Below are 20,762 nucleotides of genomic sequence, written 5' to 3' on the forward strand. Positions count from 1 at the left end.
AAACATTTATTTGCGTGATGTAGGCTATTATCTATGCTGGAACCGCGCCCCGTTGCATTGTCAATGTCTCGCCACTTGGGAGAGCTGTAGCCCACCATTGTGAAAGCTAAGGAGATTTCTAACCCACTAACATCTGCCAGGATAACGGGACTTTAGAACATATAATTAAGCCCCCGCCCACCTTCTGCACTTGACAAGTCAAGCCCTCATCACATAGTTGCATCACAGCTCTGCTCACAGACGCACTTGCAAATAAGACCAGTACATTTCCCCTTTATCGAAATATAAAGAAGCAAAGGTGTACAATTTGTAAATTACAAAATGTTACAATTCAGGAGCTTTGATGCCGAAAAATATCAATTACAGGAGCTCAACAACAGACTGGGCCAGTACCTGTCAAGAACGAAGCAGTTGGAGCATGAAAATGCAATCCTGATAACTGAAATAAACAAGAGAAGACAAGAGAAGACGGTGGAATGGGACAACAAATGTATGGCCGAAATGCGGGACCTGAGGAGAACGGTGGGGCAACTATCCTTCGAGAAGTCCCGAGCCGAGATGGAACGAGAGAAGTTATGGCAAGAGTTTCAGATGTTACAGTCTATGTGTTGTGAGGAGCAGGTGGTATGGAAAGACATTGATGGAGAGGTGAAAGGTTGCGAAAAGCAGCTTCAAAAAGCTCAACAGACTAATGGGGCACTTGAGGAACGTCTGTTCCAGCTTGAGAACGAGTGCAGATTTATTGAAGATGCGCACAGACAAGAAATGACCAAACTCCAGAGCCAGGTCCATTCACGACCTAATGTTATCAAAATGTATCATGGCCCTCCGGCAGTCTCGATGGAAGATATGCAACAGTACGCCCTCAGCCTCTCCGATGGATGGATGGACACCTTCGAAATGTATCGAAGGAAGGTCGAAGAAATGGAGGACTCGATCAAAGCCGACCAGATGAGGCTGCATGATCTCCAAAGGGAAAAGATACATTATGCCGCAGAGTTTGACAAATTACGCAAAGAGGCTGACACGCACGGTCAGATTCAAATACACCTGGAGGAACAGCTCATAGACATGCAGGAGAACTTCCATGGGGACATCACCAAGTATCAGGTGAGAAAATTGGGTTTGCAACCCATGTTACTTTATACATCACTCTCTGTGGTTCATGCTGTTTTTTTTAGAAGAGATTAAAAAAAATGCAATACGTGTGTTATTTTTGGATCTGTTCACGGATCATAAAATGTATTTCTTCAACGTGATGGACGCTGCGCACAGATTGCGCAGCCTTTCCATGAGAGCTGACCACCTCCTCCTCTAGGTGCCACACCCACGATCTGACGAGAAAGAGCAGTATTGTTACCCCAACATCCACAATGTGTTTTTTATAGCTTATTATCATATTTTATATCATTGTGCATAATTATTAGGATGACAGATGGGTCTTTATATAAATTAGTGTTTGGTAATGTCAAAATTTAAATAAAAAAATCTAAATGAAAATGTACTGAACTAATTGATCAGCTATGTCTTCACTGATAATGTTCACAGTATGCTGTATGCTTTCAAAGTTATGTTAAACTACACAAAATATGCATACTTGATTAATTTTGTGAAACAGCAGAGGCCACTCTTGCTCAGGTACTCGTGCACCTCAATCACCAATCATATTGGCCCACAGGAATTAAAAAGAGGGGCAAAGGTTACTGCAGGAGCTGTGGAATTGATACATGAGCCACACCTCCTTGTGGTTCAGAAGTATCACTGTCCAACTTGAAGGGTCATGGTACTACTTTGTGATTCTAAATGTGCACAACTACTGCATATAAACTATCATCCAGTGCATGTTCCATGACAGGCCTGTTTGGACCACAGTGGGGAGTGCCATTCTGTTGTTTCACATCCACTGCCTTCATCCATCCACTGGGATCACACTTCTATAAATGATATCAACACACAGTCGCTGGTTTTGAAGCAAATAAATCTAGAAAATCATTTCAGGAGCTTTGATTTATAGCCCATGCCATTAAAAGGACTGCCCAAAACTCCATTCATAACCACAGAGAAAAATGCATTCTGCACCAGTGCAGTGTTGTGCAGTGTTTCAGGACAGACTAAAAGGATTGCATCAGCCACTTAAACCAATTAGCTGATGCAGAGACTAATCCTTAGTGGCCTACTAATGATAGAGCTATACCAAGCAGGTCAATCATGTTTCTCCCATGCACATTTGCAAGTGACTGCATTGAATTTAAAGGTACGTTATGCATGATATTGTTGTAAAACTCTCAAGTCATGACTAATTGTTAAAAATGATGTTGCAATCCCAAGAAATTAATTGGAAATTGACCCTGACACTCATCCAATGGGATGCCATATTACACTCTAGGACAGTGAGCGTCCGACTAGACTTAAAGGGACAGTTGTTGAGCTGACTAATTCGTCTGATCTGTTAGAGGGATCACCCATGATTCATCCAGTCCATCCTCCTTCTCCTTTAAATGAGAGGTAACAGTGAACTAGAGCTCACCAGCTTGTAGTCCTAAAAAACAGAAATGAGTTACATCTGGTTCATTCAGCCATTCATATGGGGGAAATGAATGGGAAAAGAATGGGGTTTTGGGATAAAAGCCAAAAATAAGGTTTGAGGTTAACACAGGCTTACATGCTGACCACACCGCTCGCGCTCGTGCACCATCGTACACATGTTGATTTTGTCCAGCCACACCAGAGGCGATCAGGACACGCAGATTGAAATATCAAAACAAACTCTGAACCAACTATATTCATTTGGGGACAGGTTGAAAAGCCAACATTTATGGCAATTTAGCTAGCTAGCTTGCTGTTGCTAGCTAATTTGTCCTGGGATATAAACATTGGGTTGTTATTTTACCTGAAATGCACAAGGTCCTCTACTCCAACAATTAATCCACAGATAAAAGGTTCGAGTTCGTTTCTAGTAATCTCTCCTCCTTCAGGCTTCTTCTTCTTGGGACTTTATATGGCGGTTGGCAACCAACTTTAAGGTGCATTACCACCACCAACTGGCTTGGAGTGTGGACCTCAGTTCATCTTTCAATCACCCACGTGGATAAATGCTCCTAAAAACCAATGAGGAGATGGGAGAGGAAGGACTTGTAGCGTGTTAAGCATCACAAATAGAACCAAGTTCTATTTTAGCACCTGGCTACGCAGACGCTCGTTGACACGTGTGAGCAGTGTGGGTGCAATGATTGAATAACATGAATGTGTACATTTATTTTGCAACACCTTGAAACAGGTGCACAACACAAACAGCACTGCTAAAGTTCACCCTTACACACTCAATACAATTGAATCGGTTACCTACTTAGGGATAAACAAGGAGGGTCAGATGGTGAACCAAATACTATTGAAACTGACAAGTAGTACAATGCATGATCATATAGGTACTGTAGAGGGACAAATCTGGACAGTAATTTGTGGCCTGAAAGATGTCTTTATATTCATACTCAGGGCACCATCTCTTATCTGAATTCCCTATACCTGATATTGCAATGAACAAAATAAATGTAGACCGTCCCTATAATTATAGTCTCATAGAAGTATGTTAGAACAGGATAGTAGGTAATGTACAGGTTCACAATTCTATTCCATTGTCTCTTTGCAGGTGATTATTGATGAATTGGAGAGGGAGCGGGAAATGTTGGCCAACACCATGGCAGAAAAGGTCAGAGACCACCAGGAACTCCTGCAGGTCAAGATGGATCTGGGCATGGAGGTGGCTTACTACAGGTAGGTCTTCTTATGCTCTGGTTAGGCCTTTCTGAGTTCAATAGAGACCACTATGGAGACTTTTAGTAGAAATGACTGTTATGCAACCCATAGTAGCCTTACTTCCCATGTGATCCAAGCATGGTTAAATATTTACTGTGACATTTATTCTGCCTCATGGGTTAGGACCTATGGAGAGCTCATTTTTACTATCTTTGGAAATCAGAGGAGCTGGCTGAAGATGCTGATTCTGAGGAATACAACATTATGTTTTTTAATCAACTGTGAGATGACAGTGCTTGTGTAAAAACAATATGTTTAATATTGCAATTTAATAGTACCATGGAATTACAAAGCAGCCTTATGTATAATAATACAAATGTTTTGCCTGTTGATGCTTGTTCTGTCATGTTAGGCCCAACACAGATCCTTCAATGCTGCAGTGTTGTTGGTCTTGGAATGTATTTAGTGATTTCCCCCTTCACTGTAGCTGCAAAGCAAATGCTCTGTTGCCCTCCCATTTGGCAGGAGCACTTAGCATTCCTCCACACAGCCTTTACTTATATTAACTCCTGATATTATCCACATTGTGATATCTGTAGGGATATTTTGGCTCATTTGTCATAGTTTGGTTTTAGGTGAACAGGAAATGTATGCTTTTCATTTCTCTGTTAGAAAAAAAGTGTTAAAAAGCGGTTATTACTTGTGAGATGTCAACCTGTTGAGCCCTGATATGACAATGCCAGACTATTACTGTGTCACTACAATTCCCATTGGTCACCATGGGTCACTTCAAGAACACTTCAACATTATCATAACAGAGACTACTTTAGTCCCACAGCATAACTATGATCGATGCACATGGTTATTTATATAAAGCAATGACATTTAATGATATTGTTTTTACCCATTGTCCAGAGTTCTTTCAGAAATGTAATACGAACACTGGTCTCTTTTCGGTCTGTTTCGGAGTCTCTTTTCATTTCTCATGGTTTGGGGCCTATGTCAAGGCTATTTTTACAGACAATTCCCTGGTCTGGGGCCTATGTCAAGGCTATTTTTACAGACAATTCCCTGGTCTGGGGCCTATGTCAAGGCTATTTTTACAGACAATTCCCTGGTCTGGGGCCTATGTCAAGGCTATTTTTACAGACAATTTCCTGGTCTTGGGCCTATGTCAAGGCTATTTTTACAGACAATTTCCTGGTTTGGGGCCTATGTCAAAGCTATTTTTTACAGACAATTCCCTGGTCTGGGGCCTATGTCAAGGCTATTTTTACAGACAATTCCCTGGTCTGGGGCCTATGTCAAGGCTATTTTTACAGACAATTCCCTGGTCTGGGGCCTATGTCAAGGCTATTTTTACAGACAATTCCCTAGTCTGGGGCCTATGTCAAGGCTATTTTTACAGACAATTCCCTGGTCTGGGGCCTATGTCAAGGTAAGTCGCTCTGGATAAGAGCGTCTGCTAAATGACGTAAATGTAAATGTAATGTCAAAGCTATTTTTACAGACAATTCCCTGGTCTCCCGAGACTCTGAATTGAGCTCTCTTGTAGTAGGCCTACTTAGGGTGACACATCTGCACTTTGTTTACAATATTTGTCTTCCTTGGAGAGGTAGTGGGAAAGCTGGTATGTATGTTAGTGTACGTGCCGGTTAACACATTAGGATCTATAGTAGAGAGTAGACAGTGGTGCATTGTAGTTGTTATTTTTACATGAGCCTTTTGTGAGGCACACCGTGGACTTTCAGAGGGGTTATAGCTTCAGAAAAGTATCCTATGGTAGATTTTGTTTTCCAAAACTTGTTTTGTGGAGCCAATGCTTTGCCGAGGTATGTGAGCTGGTCAACGTTACTGGTACAGTGTCTTTGTTGTTAATGTCTTTAGGTCTGTTGTAGTAAAGTGTTGTTGTTGACCTGCTGTTTTCTGAATATGGCCAGGTCCATAGGTTGTGTTCATCGTCTGGTAGCCTACCTCTGTGTTTGATTTGAGGTTTGAGATGGCAGGGCAGGATGATCAGCATTCTCCTGTGAGGTGAATGTAATTGTAATGTAATTGTATGAAAATAAACCAGTGCTTAATTTTGAAGAAGCAATATTGCTCTAAGAATGCAAATCCAATCATATCATTACCATGTATTTATCCTTGGTTTTAATGCCCTTTTGTTTTTGTTTTTCTATAGGGCACTTATTGAAGGAGAGCATCAGCAACATCTGCAGTCAAGAGAAAGAGTCCTAGGTATTGTACATTATTTTCAAATAAGTCATGCTTTTGGCTGTGAAATCTGTGTTACTATACATTTGACAGTAAATGTACATGTTTCAAATGTTTCAATAGGTGACATCCTATTGGTAGCAATATATTTTTTAACTCAATTACACTAACTATATATACAGTGCATTTGGAAAGTATTCAGACCCCTTGACCTTTTCTACATTTTGTTATGTTACAGCGTTATTCTAAAATTGATTAAATAAAAAATTTTCCTCATCATTTCCCCATAATGACAAAATGAAAATAGGTTTTTAGAAATGTTTGCAAATGTATTAAAAATAAAAAACAGACATATGTAATTTACATAAATATTCAGAACCTTTGATATGAGACTCGATATTGAGCTCAGGTGCATCCTGTTTCCATTGATCATCCTTGAGATGTTTCTACAACTTAATTGGTGTCCATCTGTGGTAAATTCAATTGATTGGACATTATTTGGAAAGGCACACACCTGTCTATATAAGGTCCCACAGTTGACAGTGCATGTCCGCGCAAAAATAAAGCCAGGTTGAAGGAATTGTCCTTCGTTCTCCAAGACAGGATTGTGTCCAGGCACAGATCTGGGGAAGGGTACCCAAACATTTCTGCAGCATTGAAGGTCCCCAAGAACACAGTGGCCTCCATAATTCTTAAATGGAAGAAGTTTGGAACCACCAAGACTCTTCCTAGAGCAGTCCGCACAGCCAAACTGAGCAATCGGGGGAGAAGGACCTTGGTCAGGGAGGTGGCCAAGAGCCTGATGGTCACCCTGACAGAGCTCCAGAGTTCCTCTGTGGAAATGGGAGAACCTTCCAGAAGGACAACCATCTCTGCAGCACTTCAGACGGAAGCCACTCCGCACATGACAGCCCGCTTGGAGTTTGCCAAAAGACACCTAAAGGACTCTCAGACCATGAGAAACAACATTCTCTGGTCTGATGAAACCAAGATTGAACTTTTTTGGCCTGAATGCCAAGCATCATGTCTGGAGGAAACCTGAAACCTGGCACAATCCCTACAGAAAAGCATGGTGGTGGCAGCATCATGCTATGGGGATGTTTTTCAGCGGCAGGGACTGCGAGACTAGTCAGAATCGAGGGAAAGATGAACAGAGCAAAGTACAGAGAGAATGTCCTTGAGTGGCCCAGCCAGAGTCCAGGGGCCTCATTTATAAAAATGTTCTTAGATTTATACTTGAACTTAGTCATAAGATAATTTCCGACGGTGTGCTTACGTTTGATTCATAAAAGATACTGAGCATAAAAAACCTTACTTACACAGGTTCTAAGCCCATTTGTAACTTACGTACCTGTGATCTTAGAATCTCAAATTAACTTAAAATCGACTGAAAATGCCTTACAATCCGCAATTTCCCCTTATAGAATGCTAGCACAAATTAGGGTTTAGTCAGGAATAGCCATGGACCAAAAGAGAAAAGCAAACTTTTTGGAAGACGAGATCACGGCGATGGTAGAGGAGATTGAAGACAGGCAACACGTATTATTCGGTGGACGACATAGTGGGTTGACAAACAAAACCAAACAGGTAGCTTGGGAGTGTGTCGCCGCTGCAGTGAACGAGGTGGGGCAGCAAGACAGAACTGTGGCTGATGTGAAAAATAAATGGTCTGACCTTAAACTGGGAAAAAATAATAGCCGTACATAACTAGCTGGAAAATCACTTACGTCAAGGCAAGACTTTGCTTAGAGATAAGATCATTTCCAGGTCAAAGTAAGGTTTTATAAATAACTACTTATACATGGTTTTCTGCGTAAGTCATACTTAAGATCAAAATTGATCGTAAGTCTGTTTTATAAATGAGGCCCCAGACTTGGACCCGATCTCTGGAGAGACCTGAAAATAGCTGTGCAAAATAGCTACGCTCCCCATCCAACCTGACAGAGCTTGAGAGGATCTGCAGAGAAGAATGGGAAAATCTCCCCAAATACAGGTGTGCCAAGCTTGTAGCGTCATACCCAAGAACACTCAAGGCTGTAATCGCTGCCAAAGGTGCTTCAACAAAGTAATGAGTAAAGGGTCTGAATACTGATGTTAATGTGATATTTCAGTTTGTTATTTTTTATAAATGTGCTACATTTTCTAAAAACCTGTTTTTGATTTGTCATTATGGGGTATTGTGTGTAGATAGATGAGGGGGGGAAAAAACAATTTCATCTATTTTAGAATAAGGCTGTAACGTAAAGAATTCAAGGGGTCTGAATACTTTCCAAATACACTGTTGGTGGGCCTATGCCCTCCCAGGCCCACCCATGGCTGTGCCCCTGCCCAGTCATGTGAAATCCATAGATTAGGGCCTCATTTATTTATTTCAATTGACTGATTTCCTTATGTGAACTATAACTTAGTAAAGTCAGTGAAATTATTGCATGTTGCGTTTATATTTTTGTTCAATATATATATATATATATATATATATATATATATATACAGTGAGGGAAAAAAGTATTTGATCCCCTGCTGATTTTGTACGTTTGCCCACTGACAAAGAAATGATCAGTCTATAATTTTAATGGTAGGTTTATTTGAACAGTGAGAGACAGAATAACAACAACAAAAATTCCAGAAAAACGCATATCAAAAATGTTATAAAATGATTTGCATTTTAATGAGGGAAATAAGTATTTGACCCCTCTGCAAAACATGACTTAGTACTTGGTGGCAAAACCCTTGTTGGCAATCACAGAGGTCAGACGTTTCTTGTAGTTGGCCACCAGGTTTGCACACATCTCAGTAGGGATTTTGTCCCACTCCTCTTTGCAGATCTTCTCCAAGTCTTTAAGGTTTCGAGGCTGACGTTTGGCAACTCAAACCTTCAGCTCCCTCCACAGATTTTCTATGGGATTAAGGTCTGGAGACTGGCTAGGCCACTCCAGGACCTTAATGTGCTTCTTCTTGAGCCACTCCTTTGTTGCCTTGGCCGTGTGTTTTGGGTCATTGTCATGCTGGAATACCCATCCACGACACATTTTCAATGCTGATTCCTCACCGTTTTCATGATCATTGCAACTCCATGAGGTGAGATCTTGCATGGAGCCCCAGGCCGAGGGAGATTAACAGTTCTTTTGTGTTTCTTCCATTTGCGAATAATCGCACCAACTGTTGTCACCTTCTCACTAAGCTGCTTGACGATGGTCTTGTAGCCCATTCCAGCCTTGTGTAGGTCAACAATCTTGTCCCTGACATGCTTGGAGTGCTCTTTGGTCTTGGCCATGGTGGAGAGTTTGGAATCTGATTGATTGATTGCTTATGTGGACAGGTGTCTTTTATACAGGTAACAAACTGAGATTAGAAGCACTCCCTTTAAGAGTGTGCTCCTAATCTCAGCTCGTTACCTGTATAAAAGACACCTGGGATCCAGAAATCTTTCTGATTGAGAGGGGGTCAAATACTTATTTCCCTCATTAAAATGCAAATCAATTTATAACATTTTTGACATGCGTTTTACTGGATATTTTAGTTGTTATTCTGTCTCTCACTGTTCAAATAAACCTACCATTAAAATTATAGACTGATCATTTCTTTGTCAGTGGGCAAACGTACAAAATCATCAGAGGATCAAATACTTTTTTCCCTCACTGTGTGTATATATATATATATATATATATATATATATATAATATATATATATATATATATACACACACACACACACACACACACACACACACACACACACACACACGTACATACAGTACCAGTCAAAAGTTTGGACACACCTACTCAAGGGTTTTTCTTTATTTTTACTATCTTCTACTATCTTCTACAAAGCTGTCATTAAGGCAAAGGGTGGCTACTTTGAAGAATCTCAAATATAAAATATATTTTGATTTGTTTAACACTTTTTTGGTTACTGCATGATTCCATATGTGCTATTTCATAGTTTTGATGTCTTCACTATTATTCTACAATATAGAAAATAGTAAAAATAAAGAAAACCCTTGAAATAGTTGTTGTGTCCAAACTTTTGACTGGTACTGTATATATACTATATATACAATAGTATGTGGACATCCATTCAATTTAGTGGATTCCGCTATTTCAGCCACACTCGTTGCTGACCTCTACAAGGTGTCGAAAGCGTTCCACAGGGATGCTGGCCCATGTTGACTGCAATGCATCCCACAGTTGTGCCAAGTTGGCTGGATGTCCTTTGGGTGGTGGACCATTCTTGATACACACAGGAAACTGTTGAGTGTGAAAAACCCAGCAGCGTTGCAGTTCTTACCATACCCCATTCAAAGGGAACTAAAATATTTTGTTTCGCCCATTAACCCTTTGAATGTTACACATACACAATCCATGTCTCAATTGTTTCAAGGCTTAAAAATCCTTCTTTAACCTGTCTCTTCCCCTTCATCTACACTGATTGAAGTGGATTTAACAGGTGACATCAATAAGGGATCATAGATTTCACCTGGATTCACCTGATCATTATAAGAGCATGGAAAGAGCAGGTGTTGTTAATGTTTTGTATACTCTGTGATAGACATTTGCCAATTTATTTATGTAAAGGATTTATAATAATATTAATTTGGTCCTTAACTCTCTACCTCAGATATTAAGATGAGGCCTCCGCAACACTACAAACCAAGAGTTTCCACCTCAGCCAGACAAGATGTAAGGAAGCATCTGGATGTGAAATACATGGAACCAACCTCAAGCTTGAGAAGATCACCTGTTCCATCTCAGTATGGTCGCACCAGTCCTTCCAGGGTCATACCTATCTCAGTCACAGGCAGCAGCTATAATAGGAATCAGAGTCCTGCAGCCAGAAGGGACATGGTCTCGTTCACTAAATCCCAGTCTGCATCCTCCAGCTCTTCATCTTCTACTATTAAACCTGTGGCCCAGAGTACCGACAAGAAGAATGTAGATGCTCAGAAAAAAGTTGTGGAGGAGAGGAGTGTGAGAATCAAAGAGGTGTCACAACACTCAGCTAAGGATTCTCTTGACCATTCTCGAGGCACAGTAAACAAGTCCAGTCCCATTGCCTCACCCACTGCTGACACCAAATCAGTGAGAATAGTGTCACCACCAATGATGAGTCTGAGCAGAAACACAGAGGAGGACAGCAAAAAGAAAGCAGAGAGGCAAGTTGAAAGAGAGGTGAGAGGAGATGTATTTCATCTTCAGAATGTCAAGATGCATGCCAAAGAGGGCAGCGTTGCAGGCACCACAACAAGTGATGAGATGGTCCTAGACTCTGTGTCTATGGAAGAACTCATTGATAAGGTCATGAAACCTGCTGGTTTTGATCGAATGGTCTGCAGCTCATCTCCAGACTCCAAAATCACTTACCATGTGGAGAAAACGGAGCAGGAGGACGGGTCAACAAAGACACAAATTATCCTGGAGTCCAAGGTCCAGGAGGAGCTGGATATGTCAGAGGACTCTGCACTGGAAGAACTGCTCAGCAAGGGAGTGAAACACGTGTCACTGGAGGATATCAAGGGCAGTGAAACAGGAAACATGATTCAGAATCTGCTCAGCCTTGGGCTGCATGGAGGAGAGGACATGGAAAACAAGACTGTCAATGTGGAGATCATTGAGGAACCAATGGAGGGTTACAGTGACGAGGAGTATGAGTTTGAGGAGAAGTCCACACCCAAGTTCTCCGAGCCCTCTTCTATGTTCTTCCAGATTGAAGAACTAGAGAATGACCCCCACGGCACCAAATACCATGAGAGTGTTGATGAAGTAATGAAAACCTCCATGACAGATGAAAACTATGGCAGGAATGGTGGATCTGTGAAGGTCCAGGAAGACTCCAGAGATAGTGAATCTCCATACTACAGCCACGACCTAGAGTCTCAAGAGTATTTTGTCTCTACACCTGATGCCAATCTGTCAGAGCCTGAGGAGGGTGGTGGTATTGCATCATATGGACATTACGGAGTGGTGGACGACCTTTCAGATGAAAGGTACTACCAGGATGGGGGACTCTCAAAGAACAGAATGTTTGTTGAGGAAAGCGCTAGTTGCAGACCTGCATCAGACAGCCTGTACATAAAGGGGGACCACTCCTTGCCGCGCGAGAGTTTCCCTGAGTGCATTATTGAAGAGGAGATCATCCATGTCTCCCCCACAGTACAGGAGTCGATGCTTGGATACCTGAGAGAGGAAACTCTGGACCCCAAAGAGCAGCTGAGGGGAGCCCTAGAGCAGCTCCAAGGAACAGTGTCAGGGAGCCTGAAAGAAGAGTTGGCGCTCTTCACAAGAGGCGGCAGTGATAGTCCTCAGAACATATCTGTGGACATCAAGAAAGTACACCAGTCCTCCGATAACGGAACCACGACTATCGTGGCAGAGCTCAAGAGCCTAACAACGCTGGAGGACTCTGGGCTGCTGGAGGAGCAGGGGGATGATGTATCTGAGGAGCAGATCATGGCGGCTCTACGCTCCTCCAACTCCAGCCTTGGAGCAGAGGGAGGATACACCCTGGACACAAATAAGATGGGCTGGGTGACTAGCAATGAGGGACAGGGAGGAGAGTCCACGACTGAAGTCACTGAGAAGCACATCAAGCTGGGGCCATCAGAGAAGTCCTTTTCCTTCCAGATGGATGTGAATAAAGGCCAAGGACAGGATCCCCCACTGAAGGTCACTCATGAGAAAAGAGTTGCCACAGTCTATTTTGAATCTAATGAAGATGAGATCTGATTCAAATTAGATCATTTTATTACATTACTCCCCATATTAAGCCACACACCAGTCAATCAGTTGCAACGAACTATAAGGTGACGTCATTAGTTGTGATTCATAAATTGCTATGCCTACAATCATGGTAAGAATACAAATGATAGCCACTGCCTGTATATCAAAAAGTTAAATAGCATTGGTTACTCATTTTCACACGGCTCTCTACTTCCCTTTGAAAATATGTTAACATATGTTAATATGTTCATTTTTTATATTAATTTCATGCAAGATACACTCCTCTATTTATTTATACAGTGAAGCTAAAACATTAATTTTAATTTAATTTAATTAAGCATTTTGGATTTGAGATCAAATGTATTATATGAGGCGACAGTACAGAATATCACCGTTAATTGAGGGTATTTTCATACATTTTAAGTAAGCGTTTCACTGGAAGGTCTACACCTGTTGTATTCGGCGCATGTGACTAATAACATTTGATTTGACATATCTGTTTTACCATTTAGAAATGAATGCACTTCATGTATCTAGTCCCCCCATTTTAAGGTGTCATAAGTATTTGGACAAATGCACTTATAGTGTATTAAATGTAGTCAAATGTTTAGTATTTGGTCCCATATTCCTAGAACACAATGACTACATCAAGCTTGTGACTCTACAAACTTATTGGAGGCATTTACAGTTTGTTTCGGATTATATATTGTGCCCAATAGAAATTGATGGTAAATAATGTTTTCTCACTTTTATTGTAAATAAGAATACAATATGTTTCTGAACACTTCTACATGAATGTGAATGCTACCGGGATGTTGGATAATCATGAATGAATCGTGAATTGTGAAACATGCTAACCTCTCACCAATAACAGGGGAGGTTATTGGGGGGGGGGGGGGGGGTACGATGTTTATGCCTCTGTAACTTTCTCACTCATCATTATTCAAGATTCATTCATGATTATCCATTACATTGTTATTTACCGTAAAAGTGGCTCCAAAATGACTCAATACATTATGTACCAATAATTACGATTAGGCACAACATAATCCAAAATACGACCAAAACAAACTTCTAAATGCATTCAACAAGTTTGTAGTCATAAGCTTGATGGGACCAAATACTAAACTTGCCTGAATTTAATACACTATTAATTACATTTTCCAAATACTTATCACACCTTCAAATGGGGGAACTAGATACATAAAGTGCATTCATTTATGAAATATTTATGAAAATACCCACAAATAAAAGGTGACATTCTTTACTGTCGCCTCATATAAAACATTTGATCTCAAATCCAAAATGCTGAAGTTTAGAGCCAAATAAAAAAAATGAAGCTTCACCGTCCAAATAAATATGTAGGGAGTGTATGTATTTGTGTACTAACTTGTACTACACTGCTTAGGCCTCTCTTCTCTTTTGCCTGAGATACTTTAACCAAATATGGAATGATGCTAATATACATGTATATCCTTCATTGTTATGGTTAAGGTTGCAGTCTTAAAACAGGTTCAACATGTATGTAGCTAGAAGAAAAAATGTACACGTATTGTTTCCTGTAATGCCATGTTATTTGGAACCACATTTAAAGCTAGTGGTTTGTTGCTGAGGGACTTCCTGTGGTTAATAAGTGGAACCCTCCATTACAGTGCTTATGATGGATATATTGGAATGTGTTTATGATAGGGCATAAAAGTAAGTGTATCATGTCTTGTCAAATGAAATCTACCCTCTATGAATCATTTGAATTGGAAATACAAAGACATTTTTTAACTGCAATTTGTCAAATCAAATGGGGTGTTATCGAGTGATTCTGATCACCACTTTGCAAGTTTGACATTACTAATACGTTTCAAATAATTGTCCCTCAAAATAATTTTATAGTTTATCCTTCCGGTTCCCTCACCATGATCTTTTAATCTGTAAATGGCTTTAGATCGGCGAGAAGTAATCCGGCCATCTTGAATTCCAAAGAGAGGTGTTTTTCTCTGCTTGTAGAGGCAGTGGTAGCAAGACAGACAGAGGTTTTAAACTAGGTGGAAAGAACTTGAGGAATGAGGAGAGACACAGAGAGCTAGAGAGAATGAGGAGATAAGCAGATGGTTAGTGTCTGAGATGACACCTGTATATCTCATTTCAGTAAACCACAGTACATATGAATTGCCTGGGCTTGAGCCCTTTTGTGTTGGTGACCAGTGTCAGGATTCACCTTGGCTCAGAGGTGAGTTAGTGTGTGTACCACCGTGGCTATTTTAGGACCAGCGCACCAGCTTAGTAGCACTGCCTGTGTGTGTGTGTGTGTGGTGTGTCTGCGTGCGTGTGGAAAAACTAAAGCACCTCCAATATGGCTTCACCCCACAACCCCGGTCTTCTTCCTCAATAAGCTGCTTTAGAGTTCTTCTATGCAACAGTGCAGAAACACCGAACACAGATCTTTCACATTATGCTTACTTGGCACAGTCTTGTTATAACAGAGCATAAAGAGTGTGGAAATACAATATAATTGCTTTACAAATTGTATTGTGACAAAGCTGAATGCAAATTACCTAAAGTAGAGCACTTTAGAGTTGAAAGAGGTTAGCTATAAACAATGGTTTGTTGTTGTACTTAAGTGCCCAGATACATTAGAAAAAAGGTTTTGCCTTTCACAGTACAAGTCCTTAAACATCTCTTTAGTGTGTGAATATAGCGTGAAAGACTTTTATAAAACACTCCGTTTGGTCAAAACACTTAGGTTCATTTTGTGTTTAAGAACATTGTCAAAAAGGCAGTCCTTTTTGATACGCAACATTGTAGGTGAAATTAAATCTCCAAACTACCCAATGTGTCATGTTTAAACACAAAACTGGTGCAGTACACATTGCAGTGCAAAAGAGCGTTTTATGCCTCAATTTTGAATGTTTAAAAAGGGATCTGCTACCCTCATGATTCATTGGTGTTATTCACATATTGAAAGTAAGTGTTTCATGCATTAGCCTACTTTATTCTTCTTTTAATAAAGATGGGTGAATTTAGTGAGAATGAGTTTTCAACCATTGTTTGGACACCTCTTCATATTGCAAAAACAATTAAATTACTACTTGAGTGAGTTTCCTGAGTTTGAGTCTTTATTAACGCAACATAAACATTGATCGTCTTTGTTGTATACACAGAGGGACAAGGAAGGGACAGAGTCCTCCGCTGCAGCTCTTCTCTGAGCTGTAGAACCTTCATTCTGAGGAGTTCTGTCTGCGTAGTCCTGCCAACAGCCAGACACTAATATCTCAGAGAATGCACAATGAAAACAGAAAGGATTGCCAGGGGTCTTACTTGGTCCATTTCCAATTCAGAGAATTTCTCCTTGCGACAAAGGGAGAGGCTTTATTTTCTTAGAGGGCCAAGGATCATTCATCCAGCTCAGCTCTGATGGCATGTTAGGAGTCTGACATGTTGGCGTTTCCTCCTGCCTTGCTATAAGAAGGTAGGACTGCACAGAAAGGAGGCCTTGTTTTCAGGCTACCCTCCCTCCTCTGTCTCCCAGCAACCTCAGGCGCCCTGGAAAAACATACACTACTGTAAATGACAATGTGGGTTTAATGCATTTAACAGGGCAGACACTGTAGGGAATGCCCTTCATCATTTTGCCAACACATTAAAGTCACTATTTTACTTTCTCTCACAACAATGTTCCTATTGATAAATGCATTGGATGTATAATGTGTTGGTATCGATGGTCATTACTGAGGTTGCAGACTTACTGGGCAAGCATGTCCACTGTCTTCTGCGTGGCTCTTGTCTTCTTATGCTGAGGGCCATACAGGACACTTTGAATGTCCAGACACTGAAACAGAAACAACGATGGGCTAGGTTCACTGTGGGGTAAGATATGATTTTAAATAGGAAAGGATATGACATACTTCTGAATCATTTAGCACAAAATCTGAGATTAAAGTTAATTCAAGTTCAAAGCACTTAGTGAATACAGTGCTTTTGTGTGAACGTATGACAAAAAAGTAGGGAGGCCGATGGATTGTTTTTGTCTACAAACAATATGAAAAGGTAGAGCTACATTTAGACAGCTGAGGGGTATCAAAATACTTCCTGTCCAATTCTGTAGAGAGCTCTTCCCATCCAGAAATAACCCCTCTAGTAACCAGGGTTCAGATAACACCAGTCTATCTGACTCACCCCAGGAAGTAGACACTGACCAGCACATCTCAGGGTATTTCTAGGACCAAACAATAACAAACCTGGCATCTGATCTGGTTTAATAGGTTTATAAAGGTAAACTCAAGTAGCAGTGATGATCAAGAATTACTTTCTTTAATCAATGGAAATGAGTGGGGAATGACCACTTTGTTTATCTGTGTCAGAGCAGATTTGCTGAATGCACTGTAACCATAGAAAACAGTAATCTTGTTATCACACACACGTGCGTTTGATAACAACAATGAGAAAGATTATCAAACATTTCCACAATCAACATAAATCACAGGATGTCAACAGAACTTTGTGGAACCAAGGAAAGTGAGTGCTCAATGTTTCCTGCCTGGTGATGGAAGCGGCAGAGTAAACGGCTCGGGAAACTTTGGCAGATAGCCATCTGGCCTTGGATGTTTTCGTCAGTTCTCCCTGCTGCACTATGTAATGGAAGGACTTCTATTGCAACAGGAAGATGGAGAAAAACTACAAATGTTTGTGTGAGCCATTGTTTTCCCCTTTCATAAACTCTGAGGGTCATGTCAGAGTCAGGCTTCCTTTACAGTCCCCAAAGAGGAAAAAGTTTAGGATAAGTGCAGCTCTCGCACTGTCAAGTTTCATGTATTTTTTTCTCTGAGAAATCCTCTTGGATTCTGTCCAGACTTCTAAATCTAACATCATGGCTCCAGAGAGCAGCGGTTGTCATGATAACGGGGGAAAGAACATGATAACACTGCACGTTATCTGTCAGCGGTACTTCAGAAAGGTTACCCATCTCGTCCGGATAAAAAGCAGAGTGTGGGAGCTCTGATTCACTCTGGGATACTTGGACCCACTTTGCACTTAGATACAATAACAAAGCAACATAGCAACAAGGCTCCTTAACTTACAGGCTTGTTATTACTAGTACTCTGAAATCCCCCTGAACTGGGCTATTTTAGTGTGTTTCTGGGGATGGAGAGAACGAGCTCAGAAGGCAAGGACGGAGAAAGTGTGTCAATGTATATGTGTGTCATACTTAGTATATAGCTATTGATGACAGGTATTTGCTATAAGCATTAACTGTGTCTTTTATAAATCAAACATAATTGGCACATAATCACAGTGGAGTTGACAAGGAACTTGTAAGGCAACTTTTTGTTACCTGTTTTCTGAGTGAATGTCATCATATAAGTCTCAATTCCATCCGTATACAGGGACAGATTCAGGATTTTTTTATTTAGAAGGACATAATGGTCTGACAGTCTAATTGGGGTCTGTGGCCCCTTTAATTTGACAGTGGTGAGCAAAGTTCCACTCTCCGTCCACACTCCCCAGACCTATCTGGCTGTGTTCAAAAAGAGAAAGCAGCACAATTTAATTCTGTGTGACTTTTACACCAGAGAGTGGCTGGCTGAGCACACTGCACAGAGCCTAGATTAGCATGTTATTCTCAAGGCACTGAGCCTGAGAGACCATGGCAGAAATAGCTGCTCTCACAATGACAGGGACTCTGTGTGAGTGTGTATATATATATACTGCTCAAAAAAATAAAGGGAACACTTAAACAACACAATGTAACTCCAAGTCAATCACACTTCTGTGAAATCAAACTGTCCACTTAGGAAGCAACACTGATTGACAATAAATTTCACATGCTGTTGTGCAAATGGAATAGACAACAGGAGGAAATTATAGGCAATTAGCAAGACACCCCCAATAAAGGAGTGGTTCTGCAGGTGGTAACCACAGACCACTTCTCAGTTCCTATGCTTCCTGGCTGATGTTTTGGTCACTTTTGAATGCTGGCGGTGCTTTCACTCTAGTGGTAGCATGAGACGGAGTCTACAACCCACACAAGTGGCTCAGGTAGTGCAGCTCATCCAGGATGGCACATCAATGCGAGCTGTGGCAAGAAGGTTTGCTGTGTCTGTCAGCGTAGTGTCCAGAGCATGGAGGCGCTACCAGGAGACAGGCCAGTACATCAGGAGACATGGAGGAGGCCGTAGGAGGGCAACAACCCAGCAGCAGGACCGCTACCTCCGCCTTTGTGCAAGGAGGAGCAGGAGGAGCACTGCCAGAGCCCTGCATAATGACCTCCAGCAGGCCACAAATGTGCATGTGTCTGCTCAAACGGTCAGAAACAGACTCCATGAGGGTGGTATGAGGGCCTGACGTCCACAGGTGGGGGTTGTGCTTACAGCCCAACACCGTGCAGGACGTTTGGCATTTGCCAGAGAACACCAAGATTGGCAAATTCGCCACTGGCGCCCTGTGCTCTTCACAGATGAAAGCAGGTTCACACTGAGCACATGTGACAGACATGACAGTCTGGAGACGCCGTGGAGAACATTCTGCTGCCTGCAACATCCTCCAGCATGACCGGTTTGGCGGTGGGTCAGTCATGGTGTGGGGTGGCATTTCTTTGGGGTGCCGCACAGCCCTCCATGTGCTCGCCAGAGGTAGCCTGACTGCCATTAGGTACCGAGATGAGATCCTCAGAACCCTTGTGAGACCATATGCTGGTGCGGTTGGCCCTGGGTTCCTCCTAATGCAAGACAATGCTAGACCTCATGTGGCTGGAGTGTGTCAGCAGTTCCTGCAAGAGGAAGGCATTGATGCTATGGACTGGCCCGCCCGTTCCCCAGACCTGAATCCAATTGAGCACATCTGGGACATCATGTCTCGCTCCATCCACCAACGCCACGTTGCACCATAGACTGTCCAGGAGTTGGCGGATGCTTTAGTCCAGGTCTGGGAGGAGATCCCTCAGGAGACCATCCGCCACCTCATCAGGAGCATGCCCAGGCATTGTAGGGAGGTCATACAGACACGTGGAGGCCACAGACACTACTGAGCCTCATTTTGACTTGTTTTAAGGACATTGCATCAAAGTTGGATCAGCCTGTAGTGTGGTTTTCCACTTTAATTTTGAGTGTGACTCCAAATCCAGACCTCCATGGGTTGATAAATTGGATTTCCATTGATTATTTTTGGGTGATTTTGTTGTCAGCACATTCAACTATGTAAAGAAAAAAGTATTTAATAAGATTATTTCATTCATTCAGATCTAGGATGTGTTATTTTAGTGTTCCCTTTATTTTTTTGAGCAGTATATATATATATATATATATATATATATATATATATATATATATATATATGAGGGAGCTTCATAAACATACTCTCTCTCTGTGTGTATATATATATGAGGGAGCTTCATAAACATACTCTCTGTGGTGTATTAATGTTAGGTTGCCACGCCCTGTGACTACTGGACTTTAGCAGAGCCCTCTCAAATAACTTGGCAATAAGAAAGGGCGATACTCTGTACCTGAGTGTATGTGGGTGAGAGAGAGAACAGTAACTCCACGTAAACACAACATACTCATATTTCCCTACGCTTAAAACATACAGGTAACTGCCAAAATAAAGGAAACACTCGAGTAAATGAGGGATACAAAGTATTTTGAAAACAGGTGCTTCCACACAGATGTGGTTCCTGAGCAATTCACATCCCATCATGCTTAGGATCATGTATAAAAATGCTGGGCAGGCCCAGTTGCCCATTATTTTGACTACCATGGCTATGCCCATATAGGATGACAATGCCCCCATTCACAGGGCACCAGTGGTCACTGAATGGTTTGATGAACATGAAAACGATGTGAACCGTATGCCATGGCCATCTCAGTCACCAGATCTCAACCCAACTGAATACTTACAGTGAGGGAAAAAAGTATTTGATCCCCTGCTGATTTTGTACGTTTGCCCACTGACAAAGAAATGATCAGTCTATCATTTTAATGGTAGGTTTATTTGAACAGTGAGAGACAGAATAACAACAAAAAAATCCAGAAAAACGCATGTCATAAATGTTATAAATTAATTTGCATTTTAATGAGGGAAATAAGTAT

General features: G+C 41.4%; 2 protein-coding genes across 3 annotated transcripts in view; one reads left to right on the forward strand and one right to left on the reverse strand.

The window, feature by feature from the left end:
• Window positions 1-203: 203 nt before the first annotated feature.
• LOC106560807 (synemin, intermediate filament protein) lies at window positions 204-15,776 on the forward strand. The gene is made up of 4 exons (XM_014124118.3): window positions 204-1,110; window positions 3,647-3,771; window positions 5,936-5,991; window positions 10,586-15,776. Exons 1-4 carry the CDS (start codon window positions 322-324, stop codon window positions 12,688-12,690), a joined length of 3,075 nt encoding a protein of 1,024 aa, XP_013979593.1. The 5' UTR covers window positions 204-321; the 3' UTR covers window positions 12,691-15,776.
• Window positions 15,773-20,762, reverse strand: part of ttc23 (tetratricopeptide repeat domain 23) — a 28,100-nt gene continuing 23,110 nt past the window's right edge. For both annotated transcript variants that reach the window (XM_014124115.3, XM_014124117.3), the window contains exons 10-11: window positions 16,425-16,507; window positions 15,773-16,221 (exon numbers count right to left, since the gene is read on the reverse strand). In XM_014124115.3, the coding sequence (XP_013979590.1) occupies window positions 16,101-16,221; window positions 16,425-16,507 (204 nt within the window). In that variant the 3' untranslated portion in view covers window positions 15,773-16,100. The remainder of the gene's footprint in view (window positions 16,222-16,424; window positions 16,508-20,762) is intronic.

The sequence above is a fragment of the Salmo salar genome, chromosome 10 (assembly GCF_965601325.2).
Source record: "Salmo salar chromosome 10, fSalSal1, whole genome shotgun sequence".
NCBI lineage: Eukaryota > Metazoa > Chordata > Actinopteri > Salmoniformes > Salmonidae > Salmo > Salmo salar.